The 20,151-nt window shown below is 36.0% G+C and overlaps 1 protein-coding gene across 1 annotated transcript in view; it reads left to right on the forward strand.

Annotated features, from left to right (window-relative positions):
- The window catches only part of LOC113111033 (calcium-dependent secretion activator 1-like), a 94,918-nt gene that overhangs the window by 13,234 nt on the left and 61,533 nt on the right, over nt 1-20,151 (forward strand). Inside the window, 4 exon segments of the mRNA XM_026275406.1 lie at nt 3,062-3,175; nt 5,471-5,803; nt 17,982-18,062; nt 18,200-18,433. Coding sequence (XP_026131191.1) covers nt 3,062-3,175; nt 5,471-5,803; nt 17,982-18,062; nt 18,200-18,433 — 762 coding nt within the window.

Consider the following 20,151-nt stretch of genomic DNA (forward strand, 5'->3'; position numbering starts at 1 on the left):
GAAATGAAGAAGAAGAAAGGACTGGCAGGAATGAAAGAGTTATGGAGGAGCAGAAGAGGTTAATGCATTAAAGGCTTCCAATTAAATTCTGCTCAACCATTAATTCCAAGACCATTCATAATGAAGTGAAGTGAAGTGACGTTACAAACAGTGAAGTGATGTGAGTCTCCGGTGACAGGCTGTTTATTTATTACACTGCACACCTTTGATATTCAACACTGATATGGTTTTTAAAACTTAGCTACTGTATGCCAGCTGTGGTGTTGAAAACAAATTACGTTAGATCAACAGAGTTTAGGCTGTCTATTATGTACTGTATATTTTAGGAACAGCAGAGTGAGGACTGAGGGTAAGGGTGAGTAATTAAAGACAGAATTTGACATTTTAAAAATGAAATCTTTATTAACATGCTTAACTTCGGCTGATTTGGAAATGTCTAAATAGCATACTGCCCTTATTATTTCTGTTGTTAATGGCAGAAACAACATATAGAGTTAGTATATAGTATGTATTGAATTAATATATAGTATGTATATGTATATAGTATATAGTGAATATATGCTTGTATATTAGCGAGCTGCTTGCATTAATAGTAAACGTTGACTGAATTCGGAATGGCACACTAGTGTTTATCTTATTTCTGCCATATATGGTTGACAAAGCTGGCGTAGTATTAGCATACAAGTGTAAGTTGGCTGAATGTGTAATAGCATGCTAGCATTTTCTCATGTTATTTCTAGTATATATAGCACAAATAAAACTAACAATGTAGCAATGTAGGAGTCTACTGGAAAGCATTGTCATTGTGACGAAGAGAGAACATTACGATGAGTGTTTGGAGGATACACTTTAATTGCTCTACATCAACCTATCCACTATAATCACTCCAGCAGTTACCATGGGAGTAATGGAGCTAATGCAGCTGCCTCTCATACTCATGAGGTCATACTGTTGGATAACCTGAGAGGGGATAATGGGGTAAGGGGTGTGTTTATGTGTACTTGGTGACCATGGCAACGTATTTGATGAGAAGGAACACCTGGGATTTTAAAAAGATGTGCAACATTCACATAAACACACACACACACACACATGGATCTCCATGCTGAAATCCGAGACCATATGTTTTGAGACCCTGGAGGTGGGCACACTAACATATCAAAGGCCTGCTGTTGTTTACCGGTCAGGTGTGGCAAACAAAAGGAAATTAACTAAATGCAGTATCTCATTGAGTTAAATCAATGGTGGAATTAAAAGGAAATCAAGTTTAGATTGATCTTTTGATTAACAATTCAGAGTGTGCTCGTGTTTCAAGAGAAACCAAGAAAACGACCAAGAAAAGTAAACCATTGCATAGCATCTTTTCAGAATGAAAAAAACTATTTGTTGATGTACGTTTATTATTCCTTTTTTCTTCATCCAGTATTCTCGTGCACTTGGAAATATGCCATTTCAGAAGTAAAATGGCATTCGAGCAGGATTAGTTGAATAAAATTACTCATAATGCTTTAGAATACTATTTAATACTTTGAATGTTTCAATGTTACCACCACTGTGGTATCATTTCTATCTTTTCTTCTTGTTTTGTGCCACTTATTTCAAGGTAACATGGCCAACTGTGTAACTAACCTTCTTTGTTGAAAATTACTAAGCGATGAGTCACCTATGGCTATTGTCAATGTTATTTTTGTTCTATTATGAATCATTTATATTTATTTCATCCACAAGTTGGATTTAAGAGGTCAGAACTTCCTCCTATAGCACAATAACATCAATTCGATCTCATTCCTTGCCTGTATTTAATTGTAACTCTCAGTAAAGGCCACATTTTATATTTAATGGCTTATTTTACTTTTAAATTCTTATGGCAGGAGAAAAAAAAACACAAGGGAGGAGTGGAAAGTGGAATAAGCTCTATAATTATCAATTTCCTGTCTCAGTTATGAGACAAGAGATTTGGTCTTCTTTTACCATTTTAATAATTTGTGTGTTGTGAATATGAGCTAAGTGGAGAACACCTTAGTGTCACAAATGGAACATGAATACCAGCTAAGCAGAACATGAAAAGAGCTCTGAAAACTTTAGGGAAATCAGACAAAGCTGAACTGTTAAAAGCCAAGCTTCCAAACATAAAATGCATCGTTTTATATGAATATAATGAGCAAAACTCATTAGCATCTGCAGCACTCTGTGTGCAATCACTGTAATCTAGTTGCTTGTTTCACAGTTATTCCAAATCGAGTCTCTGTCCAGATGCATGAGAAGTGTTTCGAAATGGGCAGTGTCTCTCATTCAAAGTTGTCTAGAGGTTTTATATGGCCTCTCGGCTGAAATATGATCTGTTTTCGCTATGTGAAATTGGCAAAAGGTCTAATACTTACTGGGAAAAAGTCTGTTGCTATTATGTTTTCGTTTTTCTGTGGTTCGAGGGCCACAATCACCTCTTCATCAAATGCTAATTAAAACATTAAGTGAAATTCAAACTGATTTTAAGTCAAACCAGAATGAAAACATATTCCAACTTTTACTGAACGAGTCAACTGAAACATTTGCTGAGTCATTCTAGAGCTGTATGCATGAAAAAAATTTTTTTCTTAATTGCTATTTTCTTCTTATTATCTTACTTAAAAAAAAAGTTAAGAATATATTGTATTCCTAAAACACTTCATAAGATAATCAAGATGTTGATCAGCAAGTCTTTGGCTAGAAACGCCATACAATCAGATAACACTAAAGCCAGGAGTTTTCTTTGTAAGAAAAAGGTTGTTCTTAAGAAGATGTTTAAGAACTTCTTAACTTTAGAAAAAATATGCACATTTTCTTCTTAAGCATGGCAGACCATGAATAAAATAAGAAGAAAATGTCTTCTTTTTTGTGAATCCAGCCCTTGGTCACCAAATGACTACAATGCAATTTCCATTTTTTCCTCCAATGAATGAAGATGTTCCAAGCTATAACAGATGCTGTGAGCATCTGGATGCTTTTTTACTTTCATGTCACATGGAATATTAATGCAAGACTATATTTCAAATTCTGTATTTCTGATGTTTTCTCTTCTCAGATCAGCAAGCAGCACCTTCAGACAGTTAAAGATCGTTTCCAGGCCTTTCTGAATGGAGAGACTCAGATTGTAGCCGATGAAGCCTTCATCAACGCTGTCCAAAGTTACTACGAGGTTAGGCTCATTTTATTCATCAGTCCAACAAGTCTGAACTTACAAACTAGCTCATCTTTCAATTGGTTTTCTCAGTTAGTTTATAATGTCAAATCCTGTGCATGCAAACCCTGTATAATACCGCTCAAAAGTTTGGGGTTGGTAAGTTTTTTTTGTTTTGTTTTAATATTTTTGAAAGTCTTTTATGCTCACAGAGGCTTCATTTATTTTATCAAAATTACCATAGAAAAGGATTTTGTGAAATACACTTCTGTGAATATTACTTTCATGAAATATAATTACTTTGATGAAAGTCTCTCACACATGAGAAAATTCAATTCATATCAGCGACCTGAAAAAATCTATTTTATTCTAGGCAGGAGTGGTCTGCCATGTTGATACCATGGATACTTGGTAACCCCCTATTATCTTTTGGTAGCATAATAAAAAAAAAATCCTGGATGAAAAATGTGCCTGCAAATGTATTTTTGCAATGGCGTTTGCAACTAATAATGTTTTATTTGTGATGTTGCATGCCAGTAAGTGTCATTATAGAGCCCAAGGCCAGTGTGTTGGATGTTTGAAGCTAAATGAGGGTTAACAAAACACAAACAGCAGAAGAAATGATTTGGTGCATCATTAAGCTATACTTTGTGCAGATGAAAGTACTTTTGAATGCTCAGTTAGGTACCTTTGGTTAAATTTCGAGGACATCTGAACAGATCCTTTGTCTTTTCCATTAATATAATGCAGTTTAAATTATTTTTAGAAATGTTAAGCTGTTCGCTTTATGGTGATTTGATGAGCAGTGTAATCCATGATGGTGCATATATTAAATACATAAATACATAGTTGCAGTCAATCAGTTAAATGTTTGAAATGACTTCAGCTCAAGATGATGAAGGTATTAAGTCCTTGAAAAGGATTTTGTGAAACTTTCCTTTCTGATATATGCAGTCTCAACGTGACACATATTTTAATGGTATTTTAGGTGATTTATTATCTTTTATGACCTAGAAGGGGTGAATCTGGAATAAATTGCCACACAGGCTAGAGTTTTGGGCGAAAAGGAGATTGGTCTCAGTATGGTTGGTAATCTAATGAGGTGAAACTAATGAGTGAAATGCCTTTGTATTCAGTCACAGCCAAAGCCAGCTTTTTCAATTCAATTAAACCCTGATACTCTTATTGAATTTGTGCTGGATGTTCCCTCTCTGTCAACTCATCTCCCCTGCTTATCCAGGCACATTAAGGGAATTGTGTCCACTGGAGAGAGGTAGGCCTAGATAAAAAAATATAAGAAGTGAACCGCGTGAGAGAATACAGAAAATAAAAAGAGAGAAAATATAGATTATTAAATAAATATAGCCTCAACCCGTACTGCAGACTGTGAGACAGATTCTGCACTGCTAGATTCGCACCAATTTTGTCTTGTTATGAATCAGGACTCTACTGTGCACTTTATGGCACAGGGAAAATCTTGACTAATTTAGGACAAAGTGTTTCTCAAGTGCCTCAATAGCCGTTTAACAAGGTTGCTACTGTTTTTGAACCCAGAAAAATTGCTTTGCTTGGAATTGATAGAAGCAGCCTTGGCCTGTGATTCTCTGAGCTCATCCCTTTATTCAGATCACACATGAATCTGTGGCTGTTAAGATTGATAGCTTGAGCTAGTCTGTGTGTGTGTGTGTGTGTGTATGTGTGTATACCACAAAATGCAGCATGTCTAACATACACTGTAGATCTGATGCTGTTGCATATGGGAATCTGAATAGTATATATATATATATATATATATATATATATATATATATATATATATATATATATATATATATATATATATATATATAGAAATATATATTTAGAGATATATATTTAGAAACCATACTATTTTTAATGTTTTTGAAAGAAGTTTCTTCTGCTCATCAAGCCTGCATTTATTTGATCAAAAATACAGAAAAAAATGTAATATTGTGATATATTATTATATATAATGTGTGTGTGTGTGTGTGTGTGTGAAAGAAATGAATAATTTAACAATTAACTTAGCAAGAGTGCATTACATTGAGTAAAAACATAATTTTACATCTCTCAAGAACATTCTATTCATCAAATAGTGCTTTAAAAATTCTTACCAACCCCATGCAGCATTGCTGAACTATTCAGCTGGTTATTGTGAACTCTGATGTGCATGAGTGTAGCTGGGAATTCTGGAAGGGCCTGGATGTTGTTGTCATCCAGCATGAGGCTATTCCAAACAATTAACCAGTACTGTTTTTTTGTTACAGTGACAAGATTTTTGTTTGATCACAGGTGTTCCTTAAAAGCGACCGCGTGTCCCGTATGGTCCAAAGCGGCGGTTGCTCAGCCAGTGACTCTCGTGAGGTCTTCAAGAAGCACATCGAGAAGCGTGTCCGCAGCCTGCCTGAGATCGATGGTCTGAGCAAGGAGACGGTCCTCAGCTCGTGGTTGGCCAAGTTTGACACCATCTACAGGGGAGAAGAAGACCCACGCAAACACCAGCAGCGCATGACAGCCAGCGCTGCCTCCGAGCTCATTCTCAGCAAAGACCAGCTGTATGAGATGTTCCAACAGATTCTTGGAATTAAGAAGTTTGAGCACCAGCTGCTGTATAATGCTTGTCAGGTAAGGAGGGGACATTTATGAAAGTCTTTTAATTGCCAGGGAAGCGAACACTTGTTTCTACTACATGACATGGAAAATATAGAGATATATGTGATTATCAGAGTCTGGTTTTGGCTCTGTAATCAGATTTTTACCGTGCTTTTCTTTTTTTGGAGGAAGATGACTAAACCCAAAGAACTCTGCGAGAGTTGGCTTGAAAGCAAGCATAATTATGTGTTATTTCAGATTGCTTGAAATCGGTCTAGAAAGCATCTGCATGGACCAGAAAAACCCCTGTCAAGATTCGTGCAGCAGGCTGAGGGAAAGCAACCGTGCCTTTGCTGAGGAGGTGTGAGTTTGCAAATCATGCTTCAGTTAGAAGAGCTTTCATTAGACCAGCTGCAGAAATGTACACAAGTCAAACAAAACCCAGAGGACTGCCCACACTGACTTGACGTCCCTCAAAAAGTCACACTTTGTTCACACAGTAGATCATTTAGAAATACACTGCAGAAGGATATGAATTCAGGAGGTGATGTCATCCTAGGCTTTATGGGTTGTGGTCATTTCCTGTTTGCGGTAAATGAAATGAATGGAAACCAGGAAGGTGCAAGTTTGTTGAAAAGCTATTTACACTGATAATAGCCTGGATAGTGAATAATTGACTGCTTCGGTCAAGGAAGAATGGTGTAGAAGGAATGAATGAAGAGAATAGTTGGGCAAAGTAGTGGCTGTAGATGGAAGAACGACAATGAGTGGGTTCCAGAACAATAGAATAGACAGAAAAATAGAAAGAATTAAAGGAAAGCAGAGGAGACATTTTACATTTGTAGGTAACATTTGTAGAGTGTAGTCATAAGCTCTGCTCCAAAATTTTGTGAGTTACCCATGCAGTATTTTAAGATCGTTCCAAAGGGTACAATATGCAACTTAATTAGTAAAATAATAAATGCAAAGTAGTGGGAAAGGTGAGAAAAAATAAACATACTTTAGGATCAGTAAGTTTAAAAAAATAATAATACTTTAATTGAGCAGAGTGAAAAAGATTTCTGTTTTAAATGAATGCTGTTTTTTCAAACTGTGTATTATTCAGAGAATCCTAAAAAAGAGTATCATGTTTTTTTTTTAAATATTAAGCAGCACAACTGTTTTAAATGTCCATAATAAGAAGAAATGTCTCCTGAGCAACTTGTCTCTTACCTGACAAGATTCGCAGTGTGCTAATGCTAAACTCTCATTTTAATTAATTGTGAGTGGCTCACTAGGTTTTGAAACAGACCTAAACCAGACACAAATAAACACATTTTGGGCTGGAAAGTTTATGGTTTAAATGCTGCCCCACATTTCACAAATCTTGCATTGCACAATGACAAAAATGAGAATAAATATCTGATTTATACTTGAAAAAAAAAGAGAAATAATTCTTAATTAATAATATGTAATAATGTAATAAATTCATAATACATAAATAAATAGATAAATAAGTAAGCAATTTCGTAAAATAGAGAAATATGAACCTGCAATAGGACACTTGACCTGAAGCATAATTTAACATTGTATTAAATAAGAATAAACAAATAAATAATAATTAGCCCTCCGTGTTTTATGGATTTGTGGATTTGTGTAATTGAATTGGAATAACAATGGGAAACACCTTCGTACAGAATTTTTTGAAGGCTCCTGCAGATTTTGGGCAATTGTGGGATTTGTGACCAGTGGGAAAACAAAATCACCGAATCCGAAGGAGGTGTCAGTGTAGGAGTCTGCTATTCATCATTTTCCACTGTCTGTGTTCACACTGGAGCCAAGCGGGCCCATTTGAGTGTGTGTCATTTTGATTATCTTTCTATTAGCCTCATGAATCCTGCTTACTCTGTAGGAATGGTAATATCCCTGTAACCATAGCAACGGCGGACACGCCAACAGGGTCTTACCTCAAATCTCGGCATCATCCTGGTCCTGTGGTTACAAATGCTGGCATATTTGTCTCTTTCTTCAGCTTCGTCTTTTTGGCATTCTCACTGCTAGTTTATGCAGGGTGCTTAGGTCTTTTATTTTTCACAGCAAGTCATTATTTCTGTTTTTCCACCGGGACTTCCAAGCCCCTTCCTGCTTTTTAAATTAAATCTTGTTGATAGGCAGAGTCTGTGTTAAACAGCTGTGTGTGCGTGTGTCTATGTGTATAACAGCATTCAGTATCAGTGCATTGGCTGTCTCCTGGGTAGTAGGAGTTTAATCCAATCTATCGACTCTTTCCCGAGGGCATTTCAAGATATCGGCTGTGGATGGCAAGTGACTGACAGGCAATTAAAATCGATAGAAAATGCTGGAAAACAGATCAGTCAATCAGTGTAAAATCAAGAACCGATAAATTTGGGACACTACTTGGGAACCATAATTTTGTCAACTCTCTTTCAACTGTTATGAGGTTAATTATAATAAATTATATATTAATATATTTTTATAATTATATAAAAATGATAATTTTTAATCTAAATGTATAATTATTTATATATATATATATATATATATATATATATATATATATATATATATATATATATATATATATTTTTTTTTAATGTCATTAAGTAAAATTAAATGTGATTTAAATGTATTGAAAATGTAATATCTTTGGCTATTGTTGAATTGTTTTTTTTTTAGCATCTCGCCTCCTCGAGCTGTGCATTTTAATGGAATAATTCACCTAAAAATCAAAATTTGCTGAAAATTTATTCGACCCCATGTCATAAGATATCCTTGAGAAACAGAACAGATTTAGAGATCCACTGCAGTGAATGGGTGCCATCAGAACAAGCTGATAAAAAACATCTCAGTAATTCACAAGACTGATTGTGATGTAAAAAAGAGCTGCATGCTTATGACCAAAATAGTCCATAATCCATAATTACATTTTCTCCACTGAAAAAATCTATCCTGTTGTCCTCTCACATCAAAATCCACTGATATATTTGTTTTCGCTTAGAAACGTTGCTTGATTGGACATTTATCTCCTGATTACTTTTTCACTGGATAGTAAATATATTCAGCAAATTCTTCTGCACAAGTTCACCCAAAAATTTTATTCCTTTTATAATTTTTAATTCAGGCAAAAAAACAACAAACAAAAACAACCAACAACATTCAATTCAAATTAGACTAGACACATGTCTTAACAATGGTCTCCTCATACGCACATGGCATAGGACCAAATCCATTAATGATGACCCCGGTGAGGGCACAGGCATAGGATGATACATCCACCTCACAGAACACAGCAGGAACCTTTTTCAACTCCACGTCAGTCGTGACCCGAGTGCCACACTGGGAATCTCATCAATAGAGCCCACTGCTAGCCTAGTCTTTCACTCTTTCCTCTTCACTCCTTCCTTCACTCGTTCTCATTTCAGTGATACATATTGATTAACAAATGCATTTTACCCTGCAATGGCTATAGCTGTAACAAATTTGATTTCAGCCATTGGCCCAGGATATGAATTTTGGTGTAGGCGTCATGATGCTGGAAGCATTATTCTGTTGAATGAGATTTTGTCTTCCTGGCTTTGATAATGAAAGCCCAATTTGAAGTAATTGGCATGAATAGTAAATACAAGAGGAGCAGCAAGGTGACTTGACCGGGATGTGCACGCTCTGGTTGATTAATGTTAGCGAACACAAACTGATGACAAATCAGTGGTGCTTAAACAAGCAGACGTTGGTAGGCTGGTGCAGTGAGGACAGCTGTTGCCACTCATTTACTCTCATTAAACCTCTGTATTCTCTGAAATGCAGATAACACAATGAGCTTTGAAAGCTCTGATAATAAAGATGTATGCGTTTGTGTCGTGCTTTGCCGAATCCCTTTGCGCCCATGATGTGTGTGTGCGCTTTGTGATGTATGTTTTTGATGTCCGCAGTGTGACTATGCAGTGCTGAAGGTCTGTGCGTTTAAAGCCGCTTGTTGTTTGACAGAAATCACCTCAGCACCCCTGTCTGATCTGAGGTAGTTGTCATGGAGATCGTAAACATGCAGGGCTTTTAAACAAGCTCCTACCCATCCGCTGTTCTTCCCTTTGAATACATTACGGACTGTAACCTTAAAATTACTTCTTTCTCTGTCTGTCCCCACCTTATATTTATCTCAGTGTCAATCACCTTTTTATTTCAGTTATTTGCCAGGACAACATTTCAGATTTTTAAGTATTCATGCAAAACGTTTGTATTTTATTTCAGCATTATATCAATTGCCGATAATAATTTTTGTTAACAATGATAGCAAACTGTTGCTTTAAAATTAGAAGCACACAATTCCCTAGAATAGCATTATATGCTTAAACATTAAGATTTGTACTCATGGAAATTAGTGTTCGTTAGAAGGGTGTGTCCCAGAGCTTTTGGCAGTATATCTGACACAAATTACAAATTTTACAGAGCCTTTCAATCCATTAATGGCAGGTTACACTGTTTCACAGCAAGACATTTTCTTGATACACATGAATTCATGAATGCAGTGTATTACTCTGGGCTGTTGAATTATTGAAACTTCAATGTCCACCTGAGGTTTAACTTCCATTTAGAAACTTTCACTGACGCTGAGAGTAACCATTAAATGGTTAGAGACCCATTTTGGAAAAGGCCCCTGTTGACCACGGCAGTCATTTGCTGTAGCTACAAGAAGACCGGTCAGCAGGGCTTATTAGGTGAAATGTACAATAATGACATAATAGACCTGACATGAAAGCAGCACAGCCTTTGCTTTCTTGCACTCTGACACATTCAGACATCTATATTCTGCGACCCGCAAATAAATGTTTGCTCCAAGGCAGGATTATGGCATCATGTGAGACTATAATGGTTTTATTAATTGAACAAAGAACTCTTGTGGCTCCCATAGCTCATAAAAAGAAATGATTTACAGATCTAGTAAATTAGTTGTCTTGATTATGTGCTGGACAGGTTCTCTGTGTTTCTCCCAGCCATGTCTGTACATTCTCGCTCATCTGCATAAAGATGGGTCTGTCTGCTCGCTGTCTCTCTTTCTGTATCTTAACAAGCTGCCACTCCTGTGCTGATTGCAGTGGTAAAGAGTAATTAACTGAGGAGATAGAGAGAGATCGTTTAGAGTGTGTTATCTGCACACTCACCAGCTGAAATCTGTGTCCAGAATAATGGGATTGAATTGGCTAGTCACCATGACAGAGCCACAGTAAAGACTTGCAATATTAAAAAGTGCCAGGTAAGCTGCGTAGCCGAAAGGGATTATGTGTGGTTTGTTGTGCCAAAGCCTCCATCAGCATTTTTCACCATCAGTGACAAGCTTTCAACCATTGTGAAAAAGTTTATATTTTTGAAATGGATGATTATCCCCCACCCCCCACCCCCCGCAGCAACTGCATTACGATATGAAAAAAAGTACTACAATAAAACCAATTTAGATTTTTTTTTTTTTAAGGATTTGGCTATTATCATTCATTTATAATAAATTATCCAGTTATCCAATAATACTAAGATTAAACAATTCAAATAGTTTGCACCATTGTTCAAAACTTTGGGTTCAGTAAAGAATTATTATTTTTATTCAACAAGGATACATTAAATTGATCAAAAGTGACAAAAAAAAGAAGAGAAAAAAAAAAAGGTTCCCACAAAACTATTAAGCAGCTTAAGCACCAAATCAGCACATTAGAGTAATTTCTGAAGGAACATGACACTGAACACACTGCATAATGGCTACTAAAAATTCAGCTTTGCAATCACAGGAATAATTTACATACAGTATATTAAAATTCCAAAACTGTATAAATATTAATAAATAATTAATACCCTTTTTTAAATCTGAATTTTAAAGCTATAAATTCCAAAATAAATGCTCCATTAAAATAAAGTATAATGAATAAAGAATTCAATTATAAAAAGACACACACACAAACCCACACACATTACTTGTTGGTATAGTTGTATTATTTTCATAAAGTTGTGTCAAATGGGTAAGAATGGATTTGTATAAAAAATAACATTTTTCCTTTCACCCTCTACTGTAAATCCTCGGCCGTTATTTCAGGCGTCTTAGTTGAAATATTTCATATATATTCATACCGTATAGCTAAGGTACTGTATGTATGTCCCAGGTGGTAGACGCTGCACTTGTTTTATAGTGATGCTTCTGAATCGTGGCCTTTCATTACACAGACTGTAAAAAAAATATTATTATCCCATATTTTAAAGAAATGCTTATAGTTGTTGGATTCACATGCTGCCACTGGTAAAAGTATATAGTATATACACTATATATAGTAATATAGTAAATGCACAGTAAACATTGTCATAAACTAATAAGTAAACAGAGATATGGATGTGAAGGTAACAGTAGGGCTGTATTACTCTGTGCACCTGTGTGTATAATGCACTTTCTTGGCCATAGTCTTTTTCCTCTTGCTCTAATCCACGCTTCTGTATTTGTCTTCATGCATGGATTCATCACATGCATTTTTGATATGAGGATGGCAGCTTTTTCCCCTCTTTCATCATAGTAGAGCTTGCCTAGTCAAGATCCACTTTCTCCCTGCCTGTGCTCAGTACCAGCATGGATCACTTCTTATTACCCATCTCCTCACTATTGATCAGGAGCAGAGCCCTGGGCAATCAGACCATGGTTTTTTCCTATAGCTAGAATAATTTGCTCAACCATTAGAGATCTTGATAGTGTTCTGTCCTCTGCTTTTCTTCCTCTGGTGGTTTTTCTCAGTCTGTAATGGTGATTAAACCCATGACCCTGTCTTAGACGATCTCCTTGCCCACAAAAGCTTGCTGAAATTCGAATATTGATTCAATGAAAGTTTCCATTGATTTGACTTTTTCCCTATTGCAGTTCTGTCCATTTTCTTTACATGATAAAGCTCAAATCTAACCTGGACTTTCACTGCCTAGTGATGGAATGTGCACTTTTTCCTTCAGTTTGTGAAATATTGCTGTTGCGGAGATGTTTACAATAAAACACTATATGACTTTGCTTTAATTTTACTGAGCTATTGTGGGTGTAACATTGTGCCTTGAAATCAGAAAAAAATGAAATCAGATGTCTAGCATTAAAGTTCACCCCCTGCTAGTTTTGTACGCCTCCATCATGTGCTGTTGGATGCTAACCACCGTTACACCTACGCTAATCAGCGTTCCACTGAGTTGCCTTCATCCCCAAAGAACTAACTTCACCAAACAGACTAAATATTTAACGACCGCAGTTTAAGAAGCGCTCTTGAACATTCTGAGTGAATAGCAAGTCATTTTAGGTTTATCCCTGGAGAGAGGGACTGTGTTGTCAGTGTGCTCTACAGTTAGATTGAAGCAAATGCTACAAAATACTCTGGAAATACTATGGTACACTGATGACAATAATAGCTTGGTATTTTTTCTTAGTATAACCTACAATGTGGAAGTAATGTGTCATTCTGTTTTTTTTTTTTTAGTTACCTCACACGCTAATCATTAGACCACTTTAGCATGCTGCTAGCTGATTATTCTGTTAGCATTTATTCTGTTGCTAACCAACTAGCCTTACATGTTACATATGCATGATCCCCCTCAAACCAATTAATTGCAAACTCTGCTCTGCAGCCGGTTCTGAAGATATACATTGGTCATGTCAATCAAAGTGCTGATTGCATACACAACAGTGAAGCTAATGTAAACCCATAACCTCAGCTCTAACCTTAACTTAGCTTTGGTAGTGCATCCTTATAGATAGCATTACTATTTGTCACGATCGGATTTGTCCATAATTTTTCACATTTCTTGACAGGCAACCAGTGTTGTTATTGTTAACTAAATCTATCAAAAATAGTTTGCGGTAATTGAAATAAAGTCTTAACTGTCAGCGTGTTGTCAGTTTTCTCTTTGCTCCACAATGTTTTTTTTTTAACTGTGTGAGAACATGGTGTGATGTATGACAATGGCATTGTGGGGTTTGCTGCTTTGTGAAAATTATCTTAAAATATGAAGGTGATCTGTTTTGGAACAGGCTTTACAAACAGATTTCTCTTGTGGTCTGGGGATGAAAGTCCCGGGGGGGGATTGAATCTTTCATGGCAAAGACATAAATTAAATTTGACTGTTTACCCTTTCATTTATTTTACTGGTAATGTTTTCTGATGCTTTATTGAACTGAACATTAGCCTAGTTTAAATCTTAAAGAAATAGGTTGCCATAAAAAAAAAAATGGTTGAATGACAATAATTGCAAAATGGTTCTCTTCAAGGGAAATATTTTATTAGTTTGGAATAACCCGAGGATGAGTAGATAAGGACAGAATGTCAATTTTGTTGCGAATTATTATTTTAATGTTTGAGAAACTGTTGTTCTTCATGACACTTTCTGTTGGACTCACCTTCTACTCACACACACACAAACACACTGACCAGACAATCTCTCTGCCTTGGCTGGCTTAGATTAGGCATGTTAATTTAATTACACATGTCTTGTTTGCACCAAATCTGATTATCATCAGGCAATGACATCACGGATTGCTCCCTTGCTGGTGCATGAACATCTCAACAAAGTTAGGATGTGTTATTATGGCACTCCAGATTATTTGTTTATTGTTGTTCATCTGAAGGCCTTGTTTGGCAAAAACCATCTTTTACATTTTATCAAGTTCAACTGACTTGATAATAGCCTCTCTAAATCTGGTTCCAAGGTTATTGAAGGTGTCACTTTAGTTGGTCGATTACAACAATTCCATACATCTGGCTTACATTCTGGCTCAAAGCCAGAGTAGATAAATAAATTAAGAACTAATCAAAAGCCTCACAGAGCAGTTAAATCACAGTGGTGGCAGGTTCTTTTATGCTAGGTGGTTTGTCTTTGCGATGTCAACACAATGAGAGAGGCAGCTGAGACGTGAGGCATGTGTGAGAAAGACTGAACGCTGATTCATCTTTAGCATTGACTGGCTCAGTCTACCAGCAGCAGGAGAAGATCCATGCTGTGCTGCTTGGTCTCAGCTTGAAAAACTGATTCCACTGTTAGAATGTTTGTGACCAGACTCAAAAATGCCATTTATGGAAAGTAGTATCATCGGATGGTGGTCAAGGCAGTTCTGTATAATGCTAAGGCTACACTTCAGATTAAATATTGTATTGGAATATATTTCATAATATGTTCTTTTATAGAATGTTTTTTCATAAGTAAATTTCTAAATAGTATTGGAGCTAACACTAAAGAATTTTGACTAATGTGGCCAAAGATCAAAGTTGTGTGTTGAAGAAGTGTGATTATTTTCAAATGTAGACCTTGTAGACCTTTTGGGTTTCCATATTCTAATGCACATTGTGTATGACAATTAGTGTTCAATTAAAAGCTATCAGGCTGTAAAATAAGGGCTTCTAAGAAAATAATGCTGGATATGCTAAAGTTTGTGAGGTTTGTGGCATTGTATTTTGATGAAATAGTTTTGTATGTAAGAGCTCAGACTATTGTTTCAAAGTTCACAATTTTCTTAAAAGTAAATTCACTACTTTCCAAGTTTTTTTAAGGAATTAACACACACACACACACACACACACACACACACACACACACACATATATATATATATATATATATATATATATATATTTTTTTTTTTTTTTTTTTTTTCAACTAGTTTCAGCATTGATATTAAGAACTTTCTTGAGCAGCAATCATCATGTTAGAATGATTCCTGGAGTATGATGTGACACTGAAGACTGCATGGCTGCTGAAATTCAACTTTGCCCTCACATGAATAAATTACATTATTTTTGAGCAAATAAATGGCGCCTTTGTGAGACTAAGAGACAGTATTTTAAAAACATAAATTCTTACCGACACCAAAATTTTGAATGGTAGTATATACTGCTTCTGTTATTTCTGTGTTGAAGCTGGCTTTGTTGCAGAATCAACTATAAGATGCACCAGACTTTATTAATGTCATTATTAGGACCTCAGTGACCTTTTTTTTTTTTTTTTTGTGATCAACTTTTTATTTTTCATATTAGCAAAACAACAACCATCCAAACCAACAAACAACAGAGAAGGGGGAGCAACAGACGCATTATCAATAATTTACCATTTGAAAAAAAAAAAAAAAATTATATGGTCATTCCTTTACATATTCCAAAATGTCAGAAGAAAAACATTGCCATGCATCAGTAGTCCCTGGTTTAGCTCCATTAATTAGTGCTGTTGTACATTCATAGGCCACTATCCCAAGGAGCCTATGAATCCAAAATGTTTTTGCACACGTTCGGAGTAAACCAGTTTTGTATTATTGTCTTTTTTGCAACTGTAAAACCAGCAAACAACATTCTCTTCTTTAATTAACTTACACAGGAGTTGGAATTGTCTTTGAAAAGACATCCATAAGTTAACAAAAATAGGACATTCCTAAAACCTTTGGAGAAAAGAACCTGATAATACAGTGTTACAGATATAACACTTATATTTTCTTATATTAAGAAACAATAGAAAATCAGGTTTGAAACAACATGACTTCATCTAATAAACCTGAAATTGTTGGACACAGGTGCATTCTCTGTGGAAAGTATTTTTGATCTTGGATGGGGGATGAGGCTTAATTTGTAACTTGGACTCACATCCTGTTATTATGCAGTAACATTAAGCATCTCATTATGAAGACACCCACACATTGGCATGTTGCATGTGAGTGTGTGTTCATATAAAGTATGTGTGGGACAGAACTTGTACATGAATTCATGCATGTGTGTGATGTGAGCATGTGCTTTAATTGTGTATGCCTGCACAGTTATATGCACTCATTGTTCTGTGTGAGCAATGTGTATGTAGCAAGTGCATTGGTGTGTGTGCGTTCATTTGCATGTAGGAATCCTCATAGAAGGGTGTAGGTGTTTGTAGCTATTTGAGTACTGAATTAAGCCCAGCTGGAGTCAGGAACGGGGACACCATGGCCACAGCCTGTCCAGATGGTCCTCCACCCAACCATACCACTGACTGGCCAATTCTTCCCTCGCAAGGCTCTGAACTCTGCATTAGTTCATTACCCTTTAGTATATAACATACTGGGTATTTAAAGATGCATCCCTTGGTGTTGTTTTTCTTGGCTTCAAATCATAAACTGATGTTTGATTTTTGCAACAAGGAATTTAAACATTCAGGCTGCCAACTAACAGTTTAATTATTAGGTTGGACATTGAATGATGGCAGTACAAAAATAGTTAATTAAAGAAATACGGAGGTCTGTCCTATTCTTAGCAAGGGTGATTTTTATGGCTCGGAGAGTCCACTGTTAGCTAAAAGGAATGGTTCATCCAAAAAAGAAAATACAATTTGGATGGCCACACAAGGGTTTATTTCTTCATCCGAACAGATTGTGAGAAATTTAGTGTTACATCGCTTGCTCGCCAGTGGATTCTTTGCAGTGAATGGGTGCCGTCAGAGACAGAAATCAAACAGTTGATAAAAACATCACAATAATCCACAATAAACCACTCAATTCCAGTCCATCAACATCTTGTGAAGCGAAAATCTGTGTATTTGAAACAAAACAATAATTAATATGTTTTTAACTTTAAACGTTAAACGTTTAAAAGTTCTCTATCCATAATATTACTTAATTACTTAACAATTGTCTTGTCTGAATCGGGAGGGAAATATGCACAGATCAGCCACCAACAGTTCAAAACAAATATGTTGATGGACTTTTTTCTCACTGGACAGAGCGTTATTTAGGATTATGTACTTGTATTTTGGCCAGAAGCAATTTAAAATTATTATTATTATTATTTTTTTTTTTTTTACAAATGACAAATAATTAATCTTGTTTTATATTAGTGTCAGATTCAGAAATTCATGCTTCAATTTTTTAATGTTTCAGAAGTTGCCTTCTCAGGTGACATAATGACAAATGGCTGATAGCAGTCCTGGGCTTTCAGATGGACAGAGCTGTGCATGTATTGTATGGAGGCTTGCAGAAAGCCACATGCACGCATAAAATATTGAAAACAGTTTGCTTGAGGTTTATTTGGCATGGTTGGTATGGTATGAACATTCAACGAACAGTTATTTACATAGTGATTTTGACTATTGACAATGACCTTCTCTGTTGAACTGATATATTTTGGCATTATTGATTGTAATGGTTGTTACAGGCGGGAAAAGTTATTGAAAGATATTGGTTTAAATGCATTCAAATCTGTGTATCTTACAGTTGGATAATCCTGATGAGCAGGCTGCCCAGATCAGAAGAGAGCTGGATGGACGACTCCAAATGGCTGATCAATTTACCAAAGTAAGTGTTCAGGTCTCAAACAGTTAAACTAGAAGCTGTTGCATACTGTACTTTTAAGGCCTATAGAGCAGCCTATTCTAGCCTCATTTTGTCCCTCTTGGTCACAATTGATCTTCTTTCCTCAACACCTTGAATAGGCTGGCAGGTTCCCCAAGTTTGTGTCCAGGGACATGGAGGCCATGTACATCGAGGAGCTGAAGTCATCAGTGAACCTGCTGATGGCCAATCTGGAGAGTATGCCGGTGTCTAAAGGAGGAGAGTTCAAACTGCAAAAGCTAAAGAGAGGCCATAACACTTCCATTATTGACATGGGCCAAGAGGACGAGAATCAGCTCTCCAAGTCTGACGTAGTTTTGTCTTTTACTCTGGAGGTACTTCTTCTTGCTTAGTGTTTTGTCATTGGTTTACAAACCCGCTTGACACCTTAAACCACCATTTGAATTGGATTCATATTCTGAACATCTCTGGGGGGCACTTTGAGCCATTTCTGGGATCAGACTCTCCTTGCCGACTACTTTTTTGTTCTAATTTATATATAGATATCCACCTTATTTTTCAACATTTTAGTTAGCCATTTTCTGTGAATGTGCGAGACTTCCAGTTCATTAGTCATTGTAGAGACATAACAGAAAGAATAGCAAAGTACAGTAAATGGTAAAACTGTTTGCACTACAAACCAGTGTTCATAATTAAGAAACTGCATTAAAATAATGTGGTAAGACTCACCAGTTTGCAATATCAAGCAGCAAAACAAGCTGTTGTGTACATCTAAAAATAGCTGGAAGTGGATGACACTGGAAGCCAGACACATTCAATTTACAAATGGCTGTGCCTGCTCTCACGGGAAAAATAAGGTGGATAGTTCAGGTAAATAAAAAAGGACAAAATAAAAATAAATAGTAAATAATATACTTACAAATACACAGTACAGATATTCCTATTGAGATGTTTCTCAAACAACCACTGAGAAAACTAATTTAGGTAATTAAGTAATTTTCTTTATTCTTTATATTTTAATTTGTGTGAAAAACACAGACATTTGATTCATACATGAGTAAATTCACATACACCTGTGAAAGACAGAGAATTTGCCCAACTGAATAGAGTTTAAGAATAAAAGATCAGTGATCAAATTTTTGTACCTAGTGGTTAAATATCTTGTCTCACAACACAAACGTTGAAGCTTCGACCACGTGCAGTTTCAGTGTTCTGAAAAATATTCCATCAAACATTGCCTTTTGAATTCTCACACAAATTTGTCTTAACCATTATTTTTGGCTTCGCTTCAGATCTTTTTTATAACACTAAGCCTTAAAGATTACCACATCCCATTGCCCACACTTAATAAAAGAGACATGTGAAACGAATGCAAACATAACATCGGCTCCTTCCTTTTCAACACCATCTAGTTGTAGCTTGTGTCTTGATAGAAATTGATCTGATTATCAGCGCACGACAATGTCCTGATGAAATAATTGAATCTGTGATGGTCTTGGCATTCATCTCTGGCTTGACATTTGGATTCTTGTACTTTCTTTTATGGGGTGTAAATTTTATTTGCACAGCCATTGCTTTGAATATCTCATTACAACTAGTTGCATGTCAACGTCAAATATCACAGGCCATGTAGGTGCATAGGCAATATATTGGTCTTTGAACATTGAAAAAATTCACCTTATGTTTTTATGCAGGTTTAAAAGCGGGCAAGAGAAGTCTGAATTTGTGAGCAGCAGATAAGTCTTTGTGTGTAGACAAGTCTTACTTAGCACAAACCAGACAGAAAATCCTGAGTGGCACTGACAGCCTGCTTTTAAGCTAGCTTTAATCAAGTGACATTATCTGAGAGGAGATATTTCCTGAAGAAGGGGGAAATAAAACCATGTGATGTATGTTGTGTGTTAACAGCTCATTCCCCTTTCACTGATACCTTTGTGATGACAGCTTTATCTGACACATCTCACATCCCCTGTCCTCATGCACGCCAGCTGTGTGTGGGTTTGGATAGAAGTGTTTCTAACTTATCTCACATGTCAAAGGATTAGTTCACCCAAAAAATGTAAATTCTGTGATCATTTATTCACCCTGACGT

The sequence above is a fragment of the Carassius auratus genome, chromosome 11 (assembly GCF_003368295.1).
Source record: "Carassius auratus strain Wakin chromosome 11, ASM336829v1, whole genome shotgun sequence".
NCBI classification, from domain to species: domain Eukaryota; kingdom Metazoa; phylum Chordata; class Actinopteri; order Cypriniformes; family Cyprinidae; genus Carassius; species Carassius auratus.